Here is a 21,007-nt window from a genome sequence, read left to right on the forward strand (position 1 = left end):
TGCAACATCTGTCGCATCTCATCCCTTTGTTCGGCTAGCATATCCCGAATCATGGCTTGCACCCCAGCCATTGTTATTGGTTCTGGTGTTGCTGCTACAACAGCTATTTGCTCAATCACTGGCGGTTGATTCCTGTTTTCATCCGCGTTTCCAACGCCACTCCTTGTTCTCACCATTTTTGATCTACACACCGAATAAGGTGAAATTTAGATCTTCATTCACGATAGATTTCAAATCATCCTTATCACTCCAAAACGATTACATGCTAGTTCTAATATCGTATACATACGCTTAGAATCCTAAACACATAAACCTTCAGATCCGGTTGGCAAAAAACCGTAGACCCGAACAATTAATATCATATATGGCAAGATATAACATTTAGCACATAAAAGCATTTTAGGCAACTTTCCTAAAATAAACTAGTGCTTGTGTCTAAAATCCAACAAACACACATCTCAAAATTCCACTTAGCATTCTAAGTTTAAGTCTAGAAATCCTACAAATTCCTAGTTCGCTTAAACTAATGCTCTGATACCAACTGTAACATCCCCAAAATCACGGCCAGAAAAGACCGATTTCATTTATGCTTTTTAAAATAATTTCAGAGTAAATCCTTTTGATTTAAAAGTGTTGCGGAATTTGTTCCCAAAACAAAACATGATAAAATAATATTTATCAAAGCACTCCATGAAGAGATGCATTTTCATTATATAATCAAAACTCGGGATGTCATGGTCCGATACAGACCATAAAGCATAAACGATAACATTACAAGTCATTCAACAAATATATACATATACAGACTTGTAAACAAAACAACTCGATGATTCATCCATCTTACGCCCTTGCGCCACTTCCTGTAATACAAATAAAACTGAGTGGGTCAGGCTTGGGAGCCTGGTGAGCATATAGGGTTTTCAACCCACAATAAATAAATTATATTTAATTTCACCAACCAATCACTATCCCGATTACCCATTCCCGTTATCCTCACTTTACGTCCCTAAAATAACATCTATCTCAAGGGACCTAATCTAGGATTTTCATCGGGACAGACATTACTGCTAAGGGGTTTCCTCAACAATATATATCCTAAAGGCAACCATGAGGGGGATAGAGTACACCGGTGAACACATCGTTCACAACACCTACATGTTATGAACCTGCTAGCGTTCCACACGACTGTCTAGAAAGAGTCTGTGGTCGTTATCCATACTCCGCTGAATAACTTGATCAACAACAACAACATCGAGACCTCTCATCTGTTTATTAAACACCAACTATCTACCCATGTTCTAACCAACATATTAGTAGATAAAAATATATATTTTCATACATAGTTTAAAGCCTGTATATCATTTTCATTCAATACATATTCCACATAACAGACGAGGCACACCCACATAACACGTATTTCATAGAAAATAAATCAGATCTATGAGATAGAAGAGAATGAATATACATTCACACACATAACAACAAAATTATACACATAACACGTATTTCGTATAAAATACTTCATAATTATGCGTTAGAAGAAAGTAACTACACACTCACACGTATAAACCACAATATACTTAATACACTCAAACCATACTTGTATTATTATCGTGTTTATGAAAGGTAGTATACACTCACTTGATTAGAAGATGATCGGACAGCACTACGGCTTACAGTAGTAGTAATCCTCAGCAGATCTGGAAGATCTCCACAAAAATCGAACTTCTCGCGGGCAGAGCTTCAGCTCGGGAATGTTACTTCTCGGGATCTTCAGGATCTCGGGACTTGCTTCGAGGCTCAAGAATGATACCGGGGCTTCGGGGTACTTCTGGCACGCAAATCGATGCAAAACGGGAGAGAGAAGAGAGAAAAATAGCAAAGGAGTCGGCTGCCCTCGCATCCTATTTATAGGAGGCTGGAGCCTCGGAGTATGCGGGGTGTACTGCAGTACGCGGGGCGTACTGCCTCAGAATCGCCATTGCTTACGTATCCGAAGAACTCGAGTGCGAGGCGTGTCATGTTTCGCTGTAAGCGGGGCGTACGCTAGTACGCTGGGCGTACTTCGGATGAGTCTGATGACTCCTCTTCGGATAATGTCGGATTTAATAATTAAATTTAAATACAGATTATTTAATAAACTTCGGAAATTCATATCTTCTTCATACGAACTCCGTTTTCGACGTTCTTTATATCCACGCGTAGGTGAGACTACGCTCTACAACTTTCGTTTAGACTTCGTCGGCTAATTTTGACTTTACTTTTATTATTTATTTTTAATAGGCTGGGACAGAAAAACTTCGTTATAATTTCATAACTTCTTCGTTTGACGTCCATTCTCGCCTAACTTTTCATCGCTTCGATACAAACAACGAGACCTTCGATCCTCGTTTAGATTGCTTCGGCTAAAAACCGCTCGATCTCAAATCGAGTATTTCAGGCTGCATACCGTTAAGTCGAAACTTCAGAAAATCGTAACTTCCTCATACGAAGTTAGATTTGGGCGTTCTTTATATATTCGGAAACCTCGTTTCCACTACTACAACGTTATCCAAAGATATCAAGTTTATTTTACACTTTAATTTTGACACTTATTTTTATTCTTAATTAATCAAACCACATAATTAAGCAATTAAGCACAAAACACATAATATTCAAATAAAATACTTCTATTATTTCAAAACGGGTTACAAAAGTTAACCTAAACTATTATATCAACATTAATGACAGGCCCAGAAACACAGGCGTTACAGTTCGGTCCCTGATGATGCCGAGCCGGAGCGAGATGGGGCGAACCAGAAGCGAGAAGCGAAGGCGAGGGGTTCGGTCCGAAGCAGTCAGAAGCGAACTAGACCGAAAGCACCATGATCCGAAATGGACCGAAGGTTCGGGTTCGGGTGATATGCGAGGTTCGGGCCCAAGAGGACCTTTCGGGTTCGGTTCAGCAGCCTTCGGCTCAGAAGGGTTCGGTCCCTTAAGAGGGGTTTCGGGTCCTAAGAGGGCTTTCGGTTCCTAAGAGGACTTTCGGGTCCTAAGAGGGGTTTCGGGTCCTAAGAGGAGTTTCGGCTCCTTAAGTCCGTTTTTCGCGTAGACTTCCGTTTTTGGGCAGTTTTCGCCAAATTCGAGGGTCGGAATGCCCTGAGTGATTATAGAAAGTCGAGAGAGATTTGGGAGAGATTTGTCATACTTGGAGAGATTTGGCATACTTAGAGAGATTTAGGAGAGATTTGACATACTTTGATAGATTTCTCATACAAGGAGATATTTGGGAGAGATTTCACATACTTAGAGAGATTTGGGAGAGATTTGACATTCTTGGAGAGATTTCTCATACAAAGAGATATTTGGGAGAGATTTCACATACTTAGAGAGATTTGGGAGAGATTTGACATTCTTGGAAAGATTTGGGAGAGATTTCTCATACGTAAATATAGTTATTAGACCTATCCAAGTGGGAGTCTGTTGCATAAGGTGTCTAAGTCCATAACTTATTTGGTATATACTTGACCCGACCCGGCATGGTCCATTTGGGTTGCACTTCACCCGAACTATTTATGGATAATTTTATGAGAGTTATACACATATGTTTATTAATATATTATAAGTTATAATATATTAATATGAAGTCATGTTATTTAATTAGTCTTAGTCTTAAATTAATTATGAATTAATTTAGGGATTAAAAGGAAGACTAATTAGATTGTGGGCTATTGGTTTTATATAGTGTGGGCTAACACTCATTTGTTAATGGGCTAGGCTTATATGGAAGTACATGGATGATCCATGGAGCTTTTAACCCATGGATCCTTGGAAAAGGGAAGGTCATGGGTTATTAGGGTTTCACCCTAACCATGTACACTATATAAGCATGCTTATGTTGCATGAAATAGCCACTAGTGTGTGTGCTTGTGTGTGGACGAAAATATAAGTGTGTGTACACTCTCACAACGTTTCCAAGTGTTTGTGGTGATTTGTGATTCCATTTGAGGCATTCACATTATTGGTGTTTGGCTCTCAAACTCCAAAGAATCAATCTCATCAAAAAGGTATGTAATCTCATCTAACTCTTTTATGTTTAAATGTTCCCCATGCCATGTTAGATAGGTTATGAACCTTGGAAAATTATTATTTTGCATGTATTTAGACAAACATAGATCCAAGGTTTATTAGGGTTGCATGCACACTTAGGAAGTGTTAGATTGCTCAAAACCCAACAGTGGTATCAGAGCCTAGGCTTGCTTGTTTGATACTTGATGCAAAATAATAATAATAATAATAATAATAATAATAATAATAATAATAATAATAATAATAATAAAACAGAATTTCGACTTGTGCTGCTGGAAATGGACTAGAAATATTACCCTAAACTGTTTTGGTGTTTTAAAACTTGTTTTAGTTGGTGTAATGGTTGTTCTAATCCATTTACAATAGCATATATCAAAATTCCATGATTTTTATGTGTTCATATAATTCTTGAAATTTTGATGATCATGTTCATGTTCTTATGAATTTAGAAGATGATAGGAATTATTTGCTGAATTGTTTGGAATTAATTCTCGATCATTTATGTGTTTTAATGGAGTCCATAATTTGTCCTCAAGTTATGGATATCCAAAGGTCACTTTTCTTTAACACACATTAAAAACACATAAGTTACATAGAATGAAGAGTCTTCATTTTATGAACCTTTAATTCATAAGTTATGAAATGAAAAGTTTTGGATGGTTACAAAAGATGAAGAGTCTTGTCCTTAAGTTATGGAGGTTCAAGAGTCACTTCATTAATAAATATATAAATAAAGTGTAACCTTAATTAATTCCATAAGTTATAAAATAAAGAAAAGTAATTCTTTTATTAGTTTAAAGTCTTCCATAACTTGTCCTCAAGTTATGCAACTTGAATAGTTTTTGGATTAAAACTACTTTAAACACATAAATCATGGAATTAATTAGTTTTGAATAGTTTCAAAACTTGCCCTCAAGTTTTGGAATTTGGAAAAGTTTCACACACTTTAATAAACTTTAATTCCAACACTTAGAATTTTAAAAGTTAAAATTCAACACTTATACTATTTATAACATTAATGGTTAATTATATATATATATATATATATATATATATATATATATATATATATATATATATAAGAACAAGTCGTTTTACCGTTAGTAGGCCTCATTCACAAAGCCGGTCTATAAGGTGGGTATAAGGTTGTTGCCTATAAAATGGCGACTTAATGGGTGTCCACTCTCACCCACCGCTTGCTTGATCGGTGGAGGGTCGTTAGCCGAACGGGTAGGACAATGACTTTAAATTCTCATTAAAAGTGTAATGATTATTATAAAGTAACTAAATATTTTTTATTTAATTCCCAATCTTAGTTACTTTAGGAAAAATGTGAATTTGGTGCCAGCCCATGGAATTCACACTTTGTACCTTACCAAGTCGTTGGTGGAGCGTGTGTGGTTAACCGGCACACTAACTTGGACTAGTAAGGATCACGAAGGGTGACTTAATGTTTGTCATAGATCAATTGAGCGTGTGTGGTTAACCGGCACATTGATTGGGTGATAATATTAAGGGTACCAAGTGAATTGGTATGGTTATTCACACCTTGTTTTGTGATCCTCGGCATCCCAGTCACAAAATTTGAGAGGGCACACTCAAGATTGAAACATGCCATTGAAAAGTTCAATGAATCTCAAAAGATCTAGGAATTTCAAATCCAATTAAAACCTAATAAATTATTTCGTTTTTCATGGTGGAAATTGGTGAATCGTCATTCGCCTACCTTCAAATATTTTATAGCTTGGATTACGGCATCCCTCTTCCAAATTATAAAATATTGTGTTGGGTCCTAGCCTTAATATTTCATATTGGGTGTTATATTAAGGACTTTGAATCAACTAACTTGATTTTCTCCCATTATAGATGTCTGGTTCAGACAACTATGATCTTCCCAAATCTCTTGAAGATGGTGTCCCTCAACATCATGCTTCACTTCCTCCACCTCCTCCAATTATTCTCCCTCACCCACAAGTTCTTGAAAAGTTTAAACTCACTCAATCCCTATTGGCAAGCAAAGTCTATGTGTGCTCACATCTTGGAGATAAAGTCACATATTGACAAGCCGGGAGAGTTGGGTGTCAAAGTCCCGTGAAAGTTGGATGTTCAATCACTTTCTTAGTAACATAGTGAGTCTCTTTGGGACTACTATGAGGCAGACTATGACATGACCCTTAATGATGTTATCTATTTGCTTGGTGTTGTGGAATCAGCAATGATTTGGAACACCAGTAAAGCAAATTTGATTGAAAAGAACAACTTCCCAAGTCTTAAATGGACATTGACAATGGTAGCATTGGATATCTAGAAGAGCATTTCTCTTCCCAATGGAAAGGGACCGGCCATAGTCAACTCGGTTGACCAAATGGTAAAGAGAAAGGCTAAGTCTGAGATAGTCTCATGTGCCATTACCAAAGGGTCCATGTGTTTTGTTGCCAAAGGAAGGGGCATTGGTTGCGAAGCTGCCCTATTCACCTGAAAGGTCATAAGGTTGATCAAGTCAAGAGGTTTGACTCTACTTCGGGTAAAGTCCAGTGTCTAACTCTATTAAGTTCCTATTTGGAGATTCTTATTACATAATGTGAATGGGTCACATGCTGATGTTTTAAGAATCAAATAGGAAGCTTAAAGTAAGGATATGTTGATTCTGATTGCGAAGGTGGGTTTCGATCGCATGGTTCGGTAATCAGAATTTTGAGTTGTTGCTTAAGAGTTATAATATATTGCTTATGAATAGATAACAACAAGGTTTTCATGTGGATTGTAAGGATAAGTTTTTCCGCAAAGTTTTTTTTAAAAAAAAAAGAAAAAAAGGCTTTTAAATTTTATTTATTTTAAAAATATCCTTACAATGGCATCTGTGGAAAATTGTTGCTTATATGTTTCCAGTAATAGCAATATTGGAAAGTGGATTTGACTCCTTCATTTGTGGTAGTGTCTGAATTTACCGAATGAAGAAAGTTTTTCATCACCCAAGTTCCAATTGGATAGAAACTTGGAATCATACAAGTTGTATTGTATGATGAATGAGAATTTTCATCTTTGAAAATTAAGACTAATTCTTTGATCACATGTATATGTGAGTCAGTTGAAAGACTAAGGAATTAGGTACACTGGGTGTGCGCTGGTCAAGGTCCACCACAAAGATTGATTTGTCATGATTTACTAAAGATTAGTAAATATGATTATACTTATGAGGTTAAGTATAATTCTGTAACAGGGAAAGGTTACAATGTATGACAAAACAAATGAGAAGAATCAAATTAGGCAGAAAGATAAAAGTTTCTCAAATCTGAAAGGATGGGAGAGTACTTTAGTATCGTATTTCATGATCATCTTAATGATTATGAAACCATATCACAAATTCATACTCTAAGGACGTCTTAGTGCATTGTTATGGCTAAGAAGAGAGGTCATGAATTGTTGGATTGGTTAAAATCAAGAAGATGAGTCATACTTCGTTCCAAAACAATTCTTAGAGTCATACTCCAAGATTGTAACTTTGAGTGACATAAAGGAAGATTTATTAACACTAGTCAAATGTAAGAGTAAAATGTTTTCTACTCTTGTACATTTGAGATTGGTAAGTTGTGATGTCTTGGATGAGACAAAGACCAACTAAGACCAATTGTGTGAAGTGTTAGCCTTGATAAGAATCCGCATTGTCCCTTGAATATTTGTTTTGTCAAGGAATGGTTCTTGACTGAGGAAACTTATACATCAAGGGGACAGTGGGAGCCTTAAAGATCCTGAAAGAGTTCAAGATTTAATCAAGAGTAAAACCTGTAATTTATCACTAGCACACGACTTAAGATTTGCAACCTATCGTGTTGACATAATTCTTATTTCTGTACCTACTTCAAATAAGTTGAATTTGCATGTGAGTTATCAGAGTTCAACTTGGAAGCATTGGTGGGCCTTGTGCTACCAAGGTGACAAGAAACTAAGATTGAACAAGTTTAATCCATGTAAGGCTGAATTTGTCACTAACCTTATCTTGTGATTACGGTTTTGACAAATTCACATGGATAGGAACTCATACACTACAAAATCTAAGTATCATAAGGTTTCTCTCCGATTCATAAAAATGATGGTAAGGAAACCCTTTCACTAAGTAGATTTTACGTAGATATCAATTGTGTTATTTGCATTTTCAAAAGTCGTTAGTGGAGCGCGTGTGGTTAACCGACACACTAACATGGACTTGTGAGGAATGGAAAATGCCTAAGCAATTGAGACTATGATTACGGCATCCCTTTTCATAGTCCTGAAAATTGTTTAGACACACATGTGAGCTATCTAAGAAAGGGTGTATGAATCTAAATTTCAGAACTCCAGCAGATTTCTGGAAATATGTTAGAGCTAGTGGGAGCATAAGTGTTATGCTGATAATCATCATGTTAGTGGGAGCATGATTATTACGTTTAGTGTTGCAAGTTAGCAATGTTAATTATAGAAAACAAAGTTTCAATTCGTGAAGTTGTAGGGGTTGAAAAGTTGTTTTGCTATAATTAAGGGAGAGGAAATTATACTTCATTTCAATTCTAAAGCTTAGATTGAGATTTTAATCATCTTTAGTCAAGAATATATATATGAATTTTATGTTGGAATGGTTCAACTTGAAGCAATTCTATATATATTGCGTTTTCAAGATTCGATTATGATTACGACATCCCTCTTCATAGTTAAATTTTGAAAACATGGCAAATAAAAAATATTGTAGCAAAAGACTGGTCTAGTATCATGTCTTTATGTCAAACATCATGAATCGTGTCCCATATGCTTCGGATATAGGATCGATTGCATGTGCTATAATATTCATCCTTTCTAAATTTTCCAAATGCTTAAGGCATTGAGAAGGGAAAAGTCTAGAACTGGATATGACTAAAGTGATTAAGCAACTATCGAGGACAATCTGAGGTTCGCCAAAGATTGGTTGCTCAGGGAAAGTTGGAAGTATGATGTAAGTTGTCGGAAAGGACCATATTGACATATTTTGAAAAGAAGTAACTCTTGTTCAGAAGTGATAGTCAAAATGGGACTATGGAAATGTCTCCATATGTGGAAGTTATTCAATCTATGTAAGATTAGAAAACCTTAATGCAAGAAGGATGTTCAAAGCAATGTACTTTGAATATGAGACTTCCGTTCCATAGAAGTTGACCTTCTTTGGAATACTCTGTAATGACTGGTGACAAGGTTTTGGTGACTTTGCGCATAATCATTACAAGAGGAACATTGCATAAAAGTTTAAAATCTAACAGACTTTTTGGTAAATGATAGGAATCGGGGATTCTCACATTTACAATAAGGATTTGGGATTGTGAAATGAGTATCAATGGAATCATGTTCAATTGATCTATATCACAATGTAAGGATCATAGACAAACATAGTGTGCATACTTGGAGTATGGCATAACTATTGTTTAGAAAAACAAAGTGTACATGCTAGGAGCATGGGACGACTGTTGTTTTTTATTCAAGTCTTAAGTTGATTGTTTGAAACATTATACAATGAATAATGTGTAATCAATATGGTGATAAATAAAAGGTGGTTCTATTTATATTCAAAAGGGTTCTGAGACCATATTGGATTCGATTATTATTGTGTTTCACTTTGCATGTTTTGACTTCCTAAATAGCTAGGTTATTCTTTCCGAATGACTAAGTTATTTAAACACTCCACAGTCGTTCATATGTTGGAAGTAGGTATGAATCAAGACTGTCATGAATCGAGTTTGTAGATGGCTAAATGGGTTTAGTCATAGCAATGGTTGCTACAACATTCATGAGTGCTCATAAGTTATGAGTATTGGAATAAACCCACGCTCACTTGTATCACTTCATGGAATTTATCTCGAGTGATCGTGAGACGGTAATATCATATAAATCTTCAAACCTAGAGATATGAGTTGTTACCTATGATTTGGTTGTGCATTGATTGCACGTAAACGCATCAGTAACTTGATGTTATAAAACGTGCCTTTGTGTACAATTCAACAAGTAGTAGAACAAGCATATGAGTCGAAGTTTATATGTTCCTTCTAGAAATATAAGCGATATCTGGGCCCCTCGATGATTTTATTGTGACCTATGTACCGGCCGGTCAGAACTAAATTGATGTGTTCGATTAACTTTTTTGTCAGACAAATCGGAAATCGGGAAACAAACTGCTGGACAATAAGTATGACGTTGTTCCATGTATTTGTCCGGCTGATATCCTGAGAATAGAGGATTATATGATCACTTATCTAAAATGGCGCTTCATAGTTCAACAGAGTTTTCGAGAGCTACGATTGCTGGTTGGTTCCTGAAGTAACATACGCAAATATAGTTATTAGACTTATCCAAGTGGGAGTCTGTTGGATAAGGTGTCTAAGTCCATAACTTATTTGGTATATACTTGACCCGACCCGGCATGGTCCATTTGGGTTGCACTTCACCCGAACTATTTATGGATAATTTTATGAGAGTTATACACATATGTTTATTAATATATTATAAGTTATAATATATTAATATGAAGTCATGTTATTTAATTAGTCTTAGTCTTAAATTAATTATGAATTAATTTAGAGATTAAAAGGAAGACTAGTTAGATTGTGGGCTATTGGTTTTATATAGTGTGGGCTAACACTCATTTGTTAATGGGCTAGGCTTATATGGAAGTCCATGGATGATCCATGGAGCTTTTAACCCATGGATCCTTGGAAAAGGAAAGGTCATGGGTTATTAGGGTTTCACCCTAACCATGTACACTATATAAGCATGCTTATGTTGCATGAAATAGCCACTAGTGTGTGTGCTTGTGTGTGGACGAAAATATAAGTGTGTGTACACTCTCTCAAAGTTTCCAAGTGTTTGTGGTGATTTGTGATTCCATTTGAGGCATTCACATTATTGGTGTTTGGCTCTCAAACTCCAAAGAATCAATCTCATCAAAAAGGTATGTAATCTCATCTAACTCTTTTATGTTTAAATGTTCCCCATGCCATGTTAGATAGGTTATGAACCTTGGAAAATTATTATTTTGCATGTATTTAGACAAACATAGATCCAAGGTTTATTAGGGTTGCATGCACACTTAGGAAGTGTTAGATTGCTCAAAACCCAACAGAATGTGAGTGTCCGGCTTCGCAATGCAAGGTCCGTAAACCCCGTTAAGCCTTGTTTAAGGATCTTGCATACTCCCGATGAGTATGCAACATTGTTTTATCGGTTTGGCTCGCCACGTACCACAGTTTTAGGTTAAGGAGATCCAGATGTACGCACTTTTCGATTTATGATCTCTCATTAGAATAGCGAGTTGTTTAGAAATTACATAACGTAAACTCTAGTACCTATGGGCAAATCGAGTTGACTGGTTTGACTTGTTGACTTTAGTTGACTTTGACTTGACCGAAAATTGACGGTTGTCACATACTTTGACCTGGTCAAGGGTAAAATGGTCATTTTACCCTAAGTACAGCTAGCAGTATTTGACTGAATGTTTTGTGGGAATTATAGCCGGAGGACTTCCGGAACAGCAGCAGCAGCAGTAGATAGTTAGTTCCCACTCGAATCAGCAACTATTTTGAGGTGAGTTACATTCTAGTAGCGGTGGGTCTACGACCACAATGCCGGCCCACCAGTAGGAGTTATATGTTAGATGATTGTCTTTGTGATATCATCTAGGTTTGCTACGACCTGGTATGTTATGTGCTGACATGATATGTTATATGTGATAGTAGTAGAGTTCGGTCGTTAGGACCGAAGGGTAGGTCAGACACCCCAGCTATGTCTGACAGTATGTGATGATGTGTTTGTATGCTGGCCTGATATGATATATACGTGGTAGTGACAGTAGGGGTGAAATAGTCCCCGAGGATCGGTTGTTAGGACCGATGGGTAGTCAGCACCCCAGAATGGCTTGACACGGGTAGGACGGCACCCCAGAATGGCCGCACCGGGTAGTCAGGCACCCCAGAATAGCCTGGCAGTATGTTATGTTACGTGATCGCATGGTATGTGGTACGATGGGGGAACTCACTAAGTTTCGTGCTTACTGTTTACAGTTTTGGTTTCAGGTACCTCTTCGTCGAAGGGGAAGGAGCTGGCACGGTAGCGGCACATTATACACGCACACTGTTTTCCGCATTCATGGGATTGTTCTGGGATTCATACTCTGATATTTTGATAGTTCACATGTTTTGGTTTTCAGACATAGTATATGTTTTTGAAACGGTTCGATCAGAAAATGTTTATTTGCAAATGATTTTACTAAATATTAATTGGAAAATGAAATTTTTGGACGTGAAAAAAATCGATCGATACATATATGAAATTGATCATAAGCAATTCTCTATCTAATCAATCACAAAACAACAAGGTATTTTATGTGTTTCAAATTTAGAAGTGAGATGACTTTTAAATTGCCATTTTTATATTATTCAAATCTAATTTAATGATACCCAAAATTATAAGGTTGAAATCACAGATTTTAGAAAATGATTGTAATCACGATCTTAAAAAATATCGAAGTTTATTGATATTCTAAAGACTCAAAATCTAACATCACAAACCACCGTAACGGTGGTGTTCAAGGTCAATAGTCGTTGCCACGTAAATCGTGAACGTGCTTGTTGCCGGTACTCGCAAGGCCTAAACCACATGTACCATTTTTAAAATCTGGTAAAATACGTAATTTCAAGTTGCATTGTAAAATGTTGGATACTGTGTTGATATTTTGTACTAATATTAAAGGTTATTTGATATTTGACATTTGTTGTTAGTATTTTGTTTGGAGAAGATACCTTTACTTCTTCACGAAAGTATCCAAAGTCCCGATAAATGAGGTTACACGAGGCATCGTATTTCGGGTAATGCATACGCACACTTCCCTATGTTTGGGCAGAATGCACGTGCATCCTGTTGGCTGCCCGCGGTCAGCGGCAACTCTAAACCACACTTACACAAGGTACCAATAGTCTAGTACCACCGGAGTAAAGTTTCCAGATCTCAGAATATTAAATTTCACTTTTTAGCCCCCTTATTTTCACCTTTAATACATTTCACACCCAAGCTTTCTTTTATCATAAAACCTCTGTTTTCTTCGCTTTTACACATGTTCTAATTTTCTAATGCGAATGGAACCTGATAAGTTTCTCTATGCATACTCTTAAAACTGCATTACATGATGATTTGTTCTGGTTCTCATTTAGTCAACATGCTAAAATAATGCCCACATTGAGTGTATCAAACATCCTTCATAATCCGATAAATAAATATCAAATTATAAAATAAATATGATAACAACATCAATAAATTCGTAGGTTGCGTAAAATAACTGTGAATTTAACATCCCCACATTGTTACTACCATCGATTCAAAAGTATAACAGGATCATGTTTTTAAAGTTAAAAGGTGTTCAAAGCCAAATATCCAAATTTTCATACCATAAACTATGATTGTTTTATTTTTTTATTTGACTAATTAGCTAATTATGTAAAATAAATTAACTTACCATAAACAAAAACTAAATGAAAAGGCTCTATGACATAACCTTAGTAGTAAAAAATTTAAATGAAAAAAAACATAAGTAAAGTCATTATTTTGAATTAGAAAAATAAATATTTCGATTATTATATATCCAAAAACTTATAAAATGATCATCCAAGTCCGAAAAATAGAATATTAAAAAATTCGGATAAATTTGCATCTGATTTTCAGAGACGAATATTTTTTTCAAAACCCCTACTGAATGTACTTCATGACACTCTATGGTTGTAAGTGTTAAGTAAAACTCTATGATTTAATTCAGATTATCGTTCTTTTCAACAACTATAAAATAATTGATAAACACAAATCGAATACCTGGAAACACAAAAGAAGAGAGTATCTGGAGCAACATGCTAGCCGAATTTGCATAGAGAGCATATAGGAGAAGAAGTCTTAGATTTTTTCGTGTTGAATAAATAGGACACGAGAAGTCCTGTTTATATTAATCTAAAAACCCTAAAATCCCTAAAAAACCAAACTAATGATGACATCTAACGTATCATAGGTTGCCACATCACACTTTGTTTACTAGGTAAAATCCTAAGATTCGACGTTATCTGAAAGCTTTTGGAAGATTTTATGATGCTTATCCATGAAGTTAAAGTGTCGTCAACTCTTACTTGGTCGCAAGATCACAACTTCATTCGTTCATCTCGATTTAAGCGGATGATCATATCATATGTTAGTCCCTTTATGATATTGTGTATTTAGCTGTACATGGTTACATTATTTTTTTTCGCTTAAGTTTTTTTTTTTTTTTTTTTTGTTTTTTTTTTTTTTTGTTTTCATAATTGTTTTGGTTTGCATCTACAAATTGAAGTTAATGTTAGGAAATTCAAATTGATTCAATCATTAATATCTTAATCAAAATAAATAATAATAAGGATTACACAAATAAAACATTGCGGGTGAGTTTGAAGAATAATATCTTCCGATCCTAATCCAAACCGATATTACAACGTTAATCTTGCAAAATATAATGCAAGGAACACAACTTTCACATGCGGGGACATATATGAGGCACCCCAAAACCATGTAGGTACAGTCGAAGCATAGGCCATAGCGTTTACATAAAGTTATGCTGGACAATTAAAAAGAAATGAAGTTGGGGCAGAAACGTGAAACTTGGTAAAACATTATTAAACCACATAATGTAGCGAAAAGGTATATTGTTCTTCTATGGCGGGTGGTGAGGTTTATGAAGGGTTTCTCTGCTAATACTCAGATCCCTTTTTGTCAGCACTCTCTCTCTCTCTCTCTCTCTCTCTCTCTCTCTCTCTCTCGTTTGCAGTACAGAGTACGCCTTACTGCAGTTACCCTAAAATCAATCTCTTACAGAAACCCTTAATTATGATCCATTTCTGAGCCGTTACACACCAACGCTTCTGTCAATGATGCCGGATCCCCAAATCCGTACAACTACCAGAAATCGTAATCGTCCTCGGCGTCTCTCCGCCTGCCACCGTCACCCTAGTGAACCCGTGACGGGGTTCTGTGCATTGTGCCTACGAGACCGTCTTGCCGGTTTAGATTCATCTGCTGCTGAAGCTCAAGTTGAGAAGGTAGCCGTTTGTAGCCGCCGTAGCAGAGGCCACGCGGGTGCTTCTTCGTCCACGGCTGCTCCGGGGCTGCGACGGAGCAAGTCTGTTGCTGCTGAGAAAGGCGAGAGTTTGAACGGTTTGGTTACGGATCAACGGAGAAAGTCGTGTGATGTAAGAGGTCGTAGTACTCTGTCGGATCTGTTCGTCGTCGATGATACGAAGAAAGGAGGAGGTGGTGTTGCGAGGGTCGAATCGAGGAATTTAGGGTTCTCGAGCTTTGCAGAGCCGGTGTTGGAGACGAAGGAAGATGAAGAAGACGACGACGAAGAAGAACACGATGACGATGACGATGACGATGACAATGAAATTAGGGTTTCTGGTGATGTTTTTGTGCGAAATGAAGTTGATGATGATGGCGACATTGAAGAAGGGGATCTGAAGACGATGAAGGAGTTCATTGATATCGAATTGCAGAACAAGAGGAGGAATTTTTGGGAAGCAGCTTCTGTGTTCAGTCAGAAGTTACGAAAATGGAGACAAAAACAGAAGCAAAAGAAGCAAAACAGAGACTGCAATGGCGGAACCGACATTGATAGGTCGAAATTAGGGCAATTCAGAGATACCCAATCTGAGGTAGCAGACTACGGATTGGGTCGTCGATCTTGCGATACAGAACCCAGGTTTTCAATCGATGCTCATAGATTGTCTGTTGAAGATCCAAGATTTTCCTTCGATGAACACAGATCCTCTTGGGATGGATACATGATCGCAAGAACAATTCCTCGCCTTACACCAATGCTGTCTATTGTCGACAGCATGATCATACCTCCTCCCGTAAACAGGGGCACAATTACCACCATGGAAAACCTGCAAATGCATTCCATAAGTGAAGATGGAGCTAGTTCTGGTCAATCTAACTCTAATTCAGACGCTTCTACATCAAATAGGGGAAGCAGTTCAAGCTCCATGAAGAGTTTCAGCACCAAAACAACCGGATTAGGAGGAGATGAAGTGAAATCCGCTTCAAATGCCAGAGTATCACCTGCAAATGATGTTATCTTCCAAGGAACAAAGCTGGTGATCACCGAAAACGAATTAAAAGATTGGCATTTGAAATCAACCAAGAACAGCAACATTGCATCTGTATCTGTTTCAAACACACCGATTTCAACAACAGTCAACAACTCATCAAACATGCATAAAAAGGCAATGCCAAGTAAATGGAGAAAGGTGTGTAATCTATGGAGTCACAAGAAGAACTTAGAAGAAATTCCAGAAAATGTGAATTCAAATCCAAAACTTGATCGAAACACAAATTCTATGAATTCAAGAAACTTTGTGTTGGATAGGAACAGGAGCACAAGGTATTCAACTAGTGATCTTGATAATAATGGTTTGTTAAGGCTGTATTTGACGCCATTTAGGAACTCTACTAGAAGGAGTAAATCTGGAAAAAGCAGCAGCAAGGGAAGAAACATGTCCCCATCAATGGCTTCCAATAATTTTCAGCTGAATTAAACTTTTAGGTACTCTTACAACTTAAGTAGAGCATAAATCTGTAGAGCCTATTAATTTTCTTGTTATGTGCAAAAAAAAAAGTTAACTTAATGCATAATGTTTACTTGTCTCGTGCTTGGTCCTCTGGTGAAAATAATACAAGTTTAAATATTTATCTGTTAATAATGCCTAGAAATAATCCATAATCCATACCCAAAATTTGGTCACGATTTTCTTGTAACTAGAAAGCACATCTGTCTTTTTGCTGTTTTGAGATTTTATTATTTGGGAAAAGATGGACTCCAGTACTTGAAAAAGTAAGGTGATGAGCATGTGTGTAGATATTCTCTGCCTCAATTCCATATACCCAGGGGTAAGGGGGGGGGGGGGGGGGGGTGTTACTTTTTATAAGGTACATGGGCATTACTATATTATCTAATATACAAGCGTGCCAGTACCTTTATCTGCCATGTTTTTGTGCCTTGCCCTTTTGCAACCACTCCCATGATATGTCGTCAAAACCCGACTTGGACAAGTCTTTTTGGTTCAGATTTCAGAATTCAGATCGGGTCTTTGGTTATTCGGGCCTGGATGAGCTTTTATCAGTTTATCTACAGTGGAACTTAGCTCTATTATTGGGCTGAGCCGACTTCTTACATGTTTCAATGACTTGTGATATGAAGTATTCAAAAATTGTTTTATTTTTTATATTAACAATGCTTGTAGAGGTGAATATGGATTATGGTATGTTAACACATTTTTTTCCGGTAAATGTAGAGTTTGTAATGCCTCTTATATCTCATATTCTCGACATTCAAGATTCGAGATCCCACAACATTAAAAGACTATCGTCCCTTTAGTTTTGTCATATGTTTTGTTAAAGTCATTTATAAAATCCTCGGCAATTGCCTAAAAAAGTCATTGTCAAAAGTCATTGTCTCGGTTGTTAGTTGCGAACAATTGACATGTGGAATGCGAAACATCTTATGGTCCGTTCATTATCAATGAAACTTATAGTTAGACGAAAAAGGCAAAATTAAAAAATGATACCTTTTAAAGTTGATATTGAAAAGATGTAGGTCCCGATTTGAGATTTTCTAGATTCAAATTGGGCAAATGAATTTTGGGGACAAAATGTAGGAAGTAGATTACGGGTAGTATTAAATTTGGTAGAACTTCGTTAGATTCGGTAGAACTTCGATTATTTTAATGGATCCCAAACTAACGAGTTTGCTATTTGGCGGGTGGTTGGTAAGGGGACTCACTTCACCGTTCCTGTATTCCTTTTAGGCCAGCCGGTATACTGGCCATGAAACTCTTTATGGTCTACCTGGCTATGAACCACTATTGCAAACACCACCCCGAATATTTACTGGTAGTTAATGGTTGAAGATTAAAATTGTGGTGGGGAGGACGAACCATCACATCCAATGAACTTCTTTCTCTCTATCTCTCTTTACCTCTTTACGTTTTAAGTAATTAAAATACAAGATTAATAAATTGCCACAACCCATGAAGAATCCCGACCAGTTGTATTCCTCTATTCCTTTTAGGCCAACCGGTATACTGGCCATGAAACTCTTTGTGGTCTACCTGGCTACGAACCATTATTGTGAACACCACCCCGAATGTTTAGTGGTAGCTAATGGTTGAAGATTAAAATTATGGTGGGGAGGACGAACCATCATATCCAATGAACTTCTTTCTCTCTATCTCTCTCTCTACCTCTTTACGTTTTAAGTAATTAAAATACAAGATTAATAAACTGCCACAACCCATGAAGAATCCCCACCGGTTGTATTCCTGTATTCCTTTTAGGCCAACCGGTATACTGGCCATGAAACTCTTTGTGGTCTACCTGGCTACGAACCATTATTGTGAACACCACCCCGAATGTTTAGTGGTAGCTAATGGTTGAAGATTAAAATTGTGGTGGGGAGGACGAACCATCATATCCAATGAACTTCTTTCTCTCTATCTCTCTCTACCTCTTTACGTTTTAAGTAATTAAAATACAAGATTAATAAACTGCCACAACCCATGAAGAATCCCCACCAGTTGTATTCCTCTATTCCTTTTAGGCCAACCGGTATACTGGCCATGAAACTCTTTGTGGTCTACCTGGCTACGAACCACTATTGTGAACACCATCCCGAATGTTTAGTGGTAGCTAATGGTTGAAGATTGAAATTGTGGTGGGGAGGACGAACCATCACATCCAATGAACTTTCTTTCTCTCTATCTCTCTCTACCTCTCTACGTTTTAAGTAATTAAAATACAAGATTAATAAACTGCCATAACCCATGAAGAATCCCCACCAGTTGTATGCATTATTGTTTTAGGATACGATCGTCACTCATACACTCAAAACTAGATGAAGTTAATTTTATTTCTTTATAAACTAAAAGTAAATGATTAGTCAAGACGACCAATCATGTACCTTTGTCTATCCTTGTGGAAATGGATTATTTAGTTGGGACAAATAAAACCCATCTTCTCCTCTGACTAACCAAAAACATTCTTGTGGTTTCAAATACTTATCATTCCTACAATATTGCTTACTAATGGACATACTAAAAACATTAAAAAAAGATTCTTTAGAATTCCAGTAGAAATGAGCGTAAAATAGAGTGGATGAATTCCAGTTCACACAGAAAGTCCAGTTGAAATTAGCTCCAGGTACAAGTGTGCGAACTCCAAGATCATCATCATGTGATTGTATATGAACGTTGATTGGATCACCTATCCCATCGATGATATACATGGTCCATCTTACTAGACAAACCTTGTTTTCTGACTTAGCAATTGGGAATGCATCTATTGTGACAATACAAAAAACTAGCAATAAAAATGAGGTTTTCATGGGTGCCATTGACGAGCGGTTTTTCTATCACACTTGCATCGACATAAATTCATTATATATGGAGTAAGAGATTGAGTAAATATATGCATAACTAAAAAAACTTTTTAGAATTGTATTGTTATAGGCATTATATCAAAATATTAAATGATGTATTGATGGCATATTTATCATTTTATAGAATATAAATAATGTCAAGCAATTAGCATTAAATACCCATAATTACTATCACTCCTTATCATTTTTAAATCTTTCTTTCGAACTTTCAACCTTGATTTTTACCTCTCTCATTTCCATCTTAGAAAAATAGTTGCTCTAAGCAGTGAGAAATTCGACGAGACCATGAAACCCGATAGAAGAGATAATTTTGACCTGTGCATGAGTCTTTGTATTAGAAAACTCTGCCATCACAACGTATTCAGTGGAGGAAGTTCAAAACTGGAGCAAATAGTGGACCGAGTAAGGAATATGGTACATGTATGGTTCATTTTGAGGGTAGATTATAGACCATTAAAAACATTTTTTCAAGAGATCGATGAATGAGTTTGTACGTAGCGTGTTTACATAGTAGTACCTTGTGTTGAACAAATCACAAAAAAACTTTTAATTTATATTTTCATGAACCAGAGTAGAGGATACACATGTTGCGTGTTTCCCTATGAAATCTAGATAACACATTATATAATTTGGTGGGGAGGACGAACCATCATATCCAATGAACTTTTTAAGTAATTAAAATACAAGATTAATAAACTGCCCAATTTTCATAAAGTTTATTAATTTGGTCATGTTTTTTTTTTTGTCTTTTTTATAGTTTATGTTTAGCTTTTATTTTATTTACAGGTTTGGTCCAGATCTTTATATAACTCTGTTTTTATTTTTATAAGGTTTTAAGTTTTATACATTTGGCCTAATTTTAGAAAAAGTTTATAAATTTGGTGTAAAACCTCCCCCTCCCCCCCTTCCTTCCTTTTTTTTTTGTTTTTTTTTTTTTAGTTTCTTGCTAATTTTTAATATATATATATATATATATATATATATATATATATATATATATATATATATATATATATATATATATATATATATTTCAAATCTTTATATAACTTTGTTTTATTCTTTTTTATAATTCATTTTACAATTTTTTAAATTTTACATCCTCATTTTTATACATGGTTTTAACAATTATATTATACTATATTACATTTACCAAGTGGTATAAAATCAAGCTATGGTACTTTTGTATTACATTTACCAAGTGGTATCAGGTGGTGTCCTTCCTCTTTGAGGTCGAGAGTTCAAGTCCGGTCGTGGACATAGGTGGAATAGGTGTTAGCTTAGGAGTAGATTAGATTTGCCGGTTAAAAAAAAAAAAACTTACAAAGTGGTATAAAATCATAAACTTTTTTAAATGATTTAATTACACTTTTGGTCCTTTTAGTTTTCAAATAAGAATTTGGTTCTTATTAAATTTAAATATGGGCGCTTTTTGCATTAATAGAA

At 36.1% G+C, this 21,007-nt stretch overlaps 1 protein-coding gene across 1 annotated transcript; it reads left to right on the forward strand.

The window, feature by feature from the left end:
• The first annotated feature begins 14,680 nt into the window (after positions 1 to 14,680).
• Positions 14,681 to 16,850, forward strand: LOC111892812 (protein OCTOPUS). Its single transcript, XM_023888857.3, has one exon. The coding sequence runs from the start codon at positions 14,997 to 14,999 to the stop codon at positions 16,662 to 16,664; it is 1,668 nt and encodes a 555-aa protein (XP_023744625.1). The 5' UTR covers positions 14,681 to 14,996; the 3' UTR covers positions 16,665 to 16,850.
• Positions 16,851 to 21,007: the final 4,157 nt, after the last annotated feature.

Source organism: Lactuca sativa, chromosome 5 (assembly GCF_002870075.4).
Source record: "Lactuca sativa cultivar Salinas chromosome 5, Lsat_Salinas_v11, whole genome shotgun sequence".
Lineage (NCBI taxonomy): Eukaryota > Viridiplantae > Streptophyta > Magnoliopsida > Asterales > Asteraceae > Lactuca > Lactuca sativa.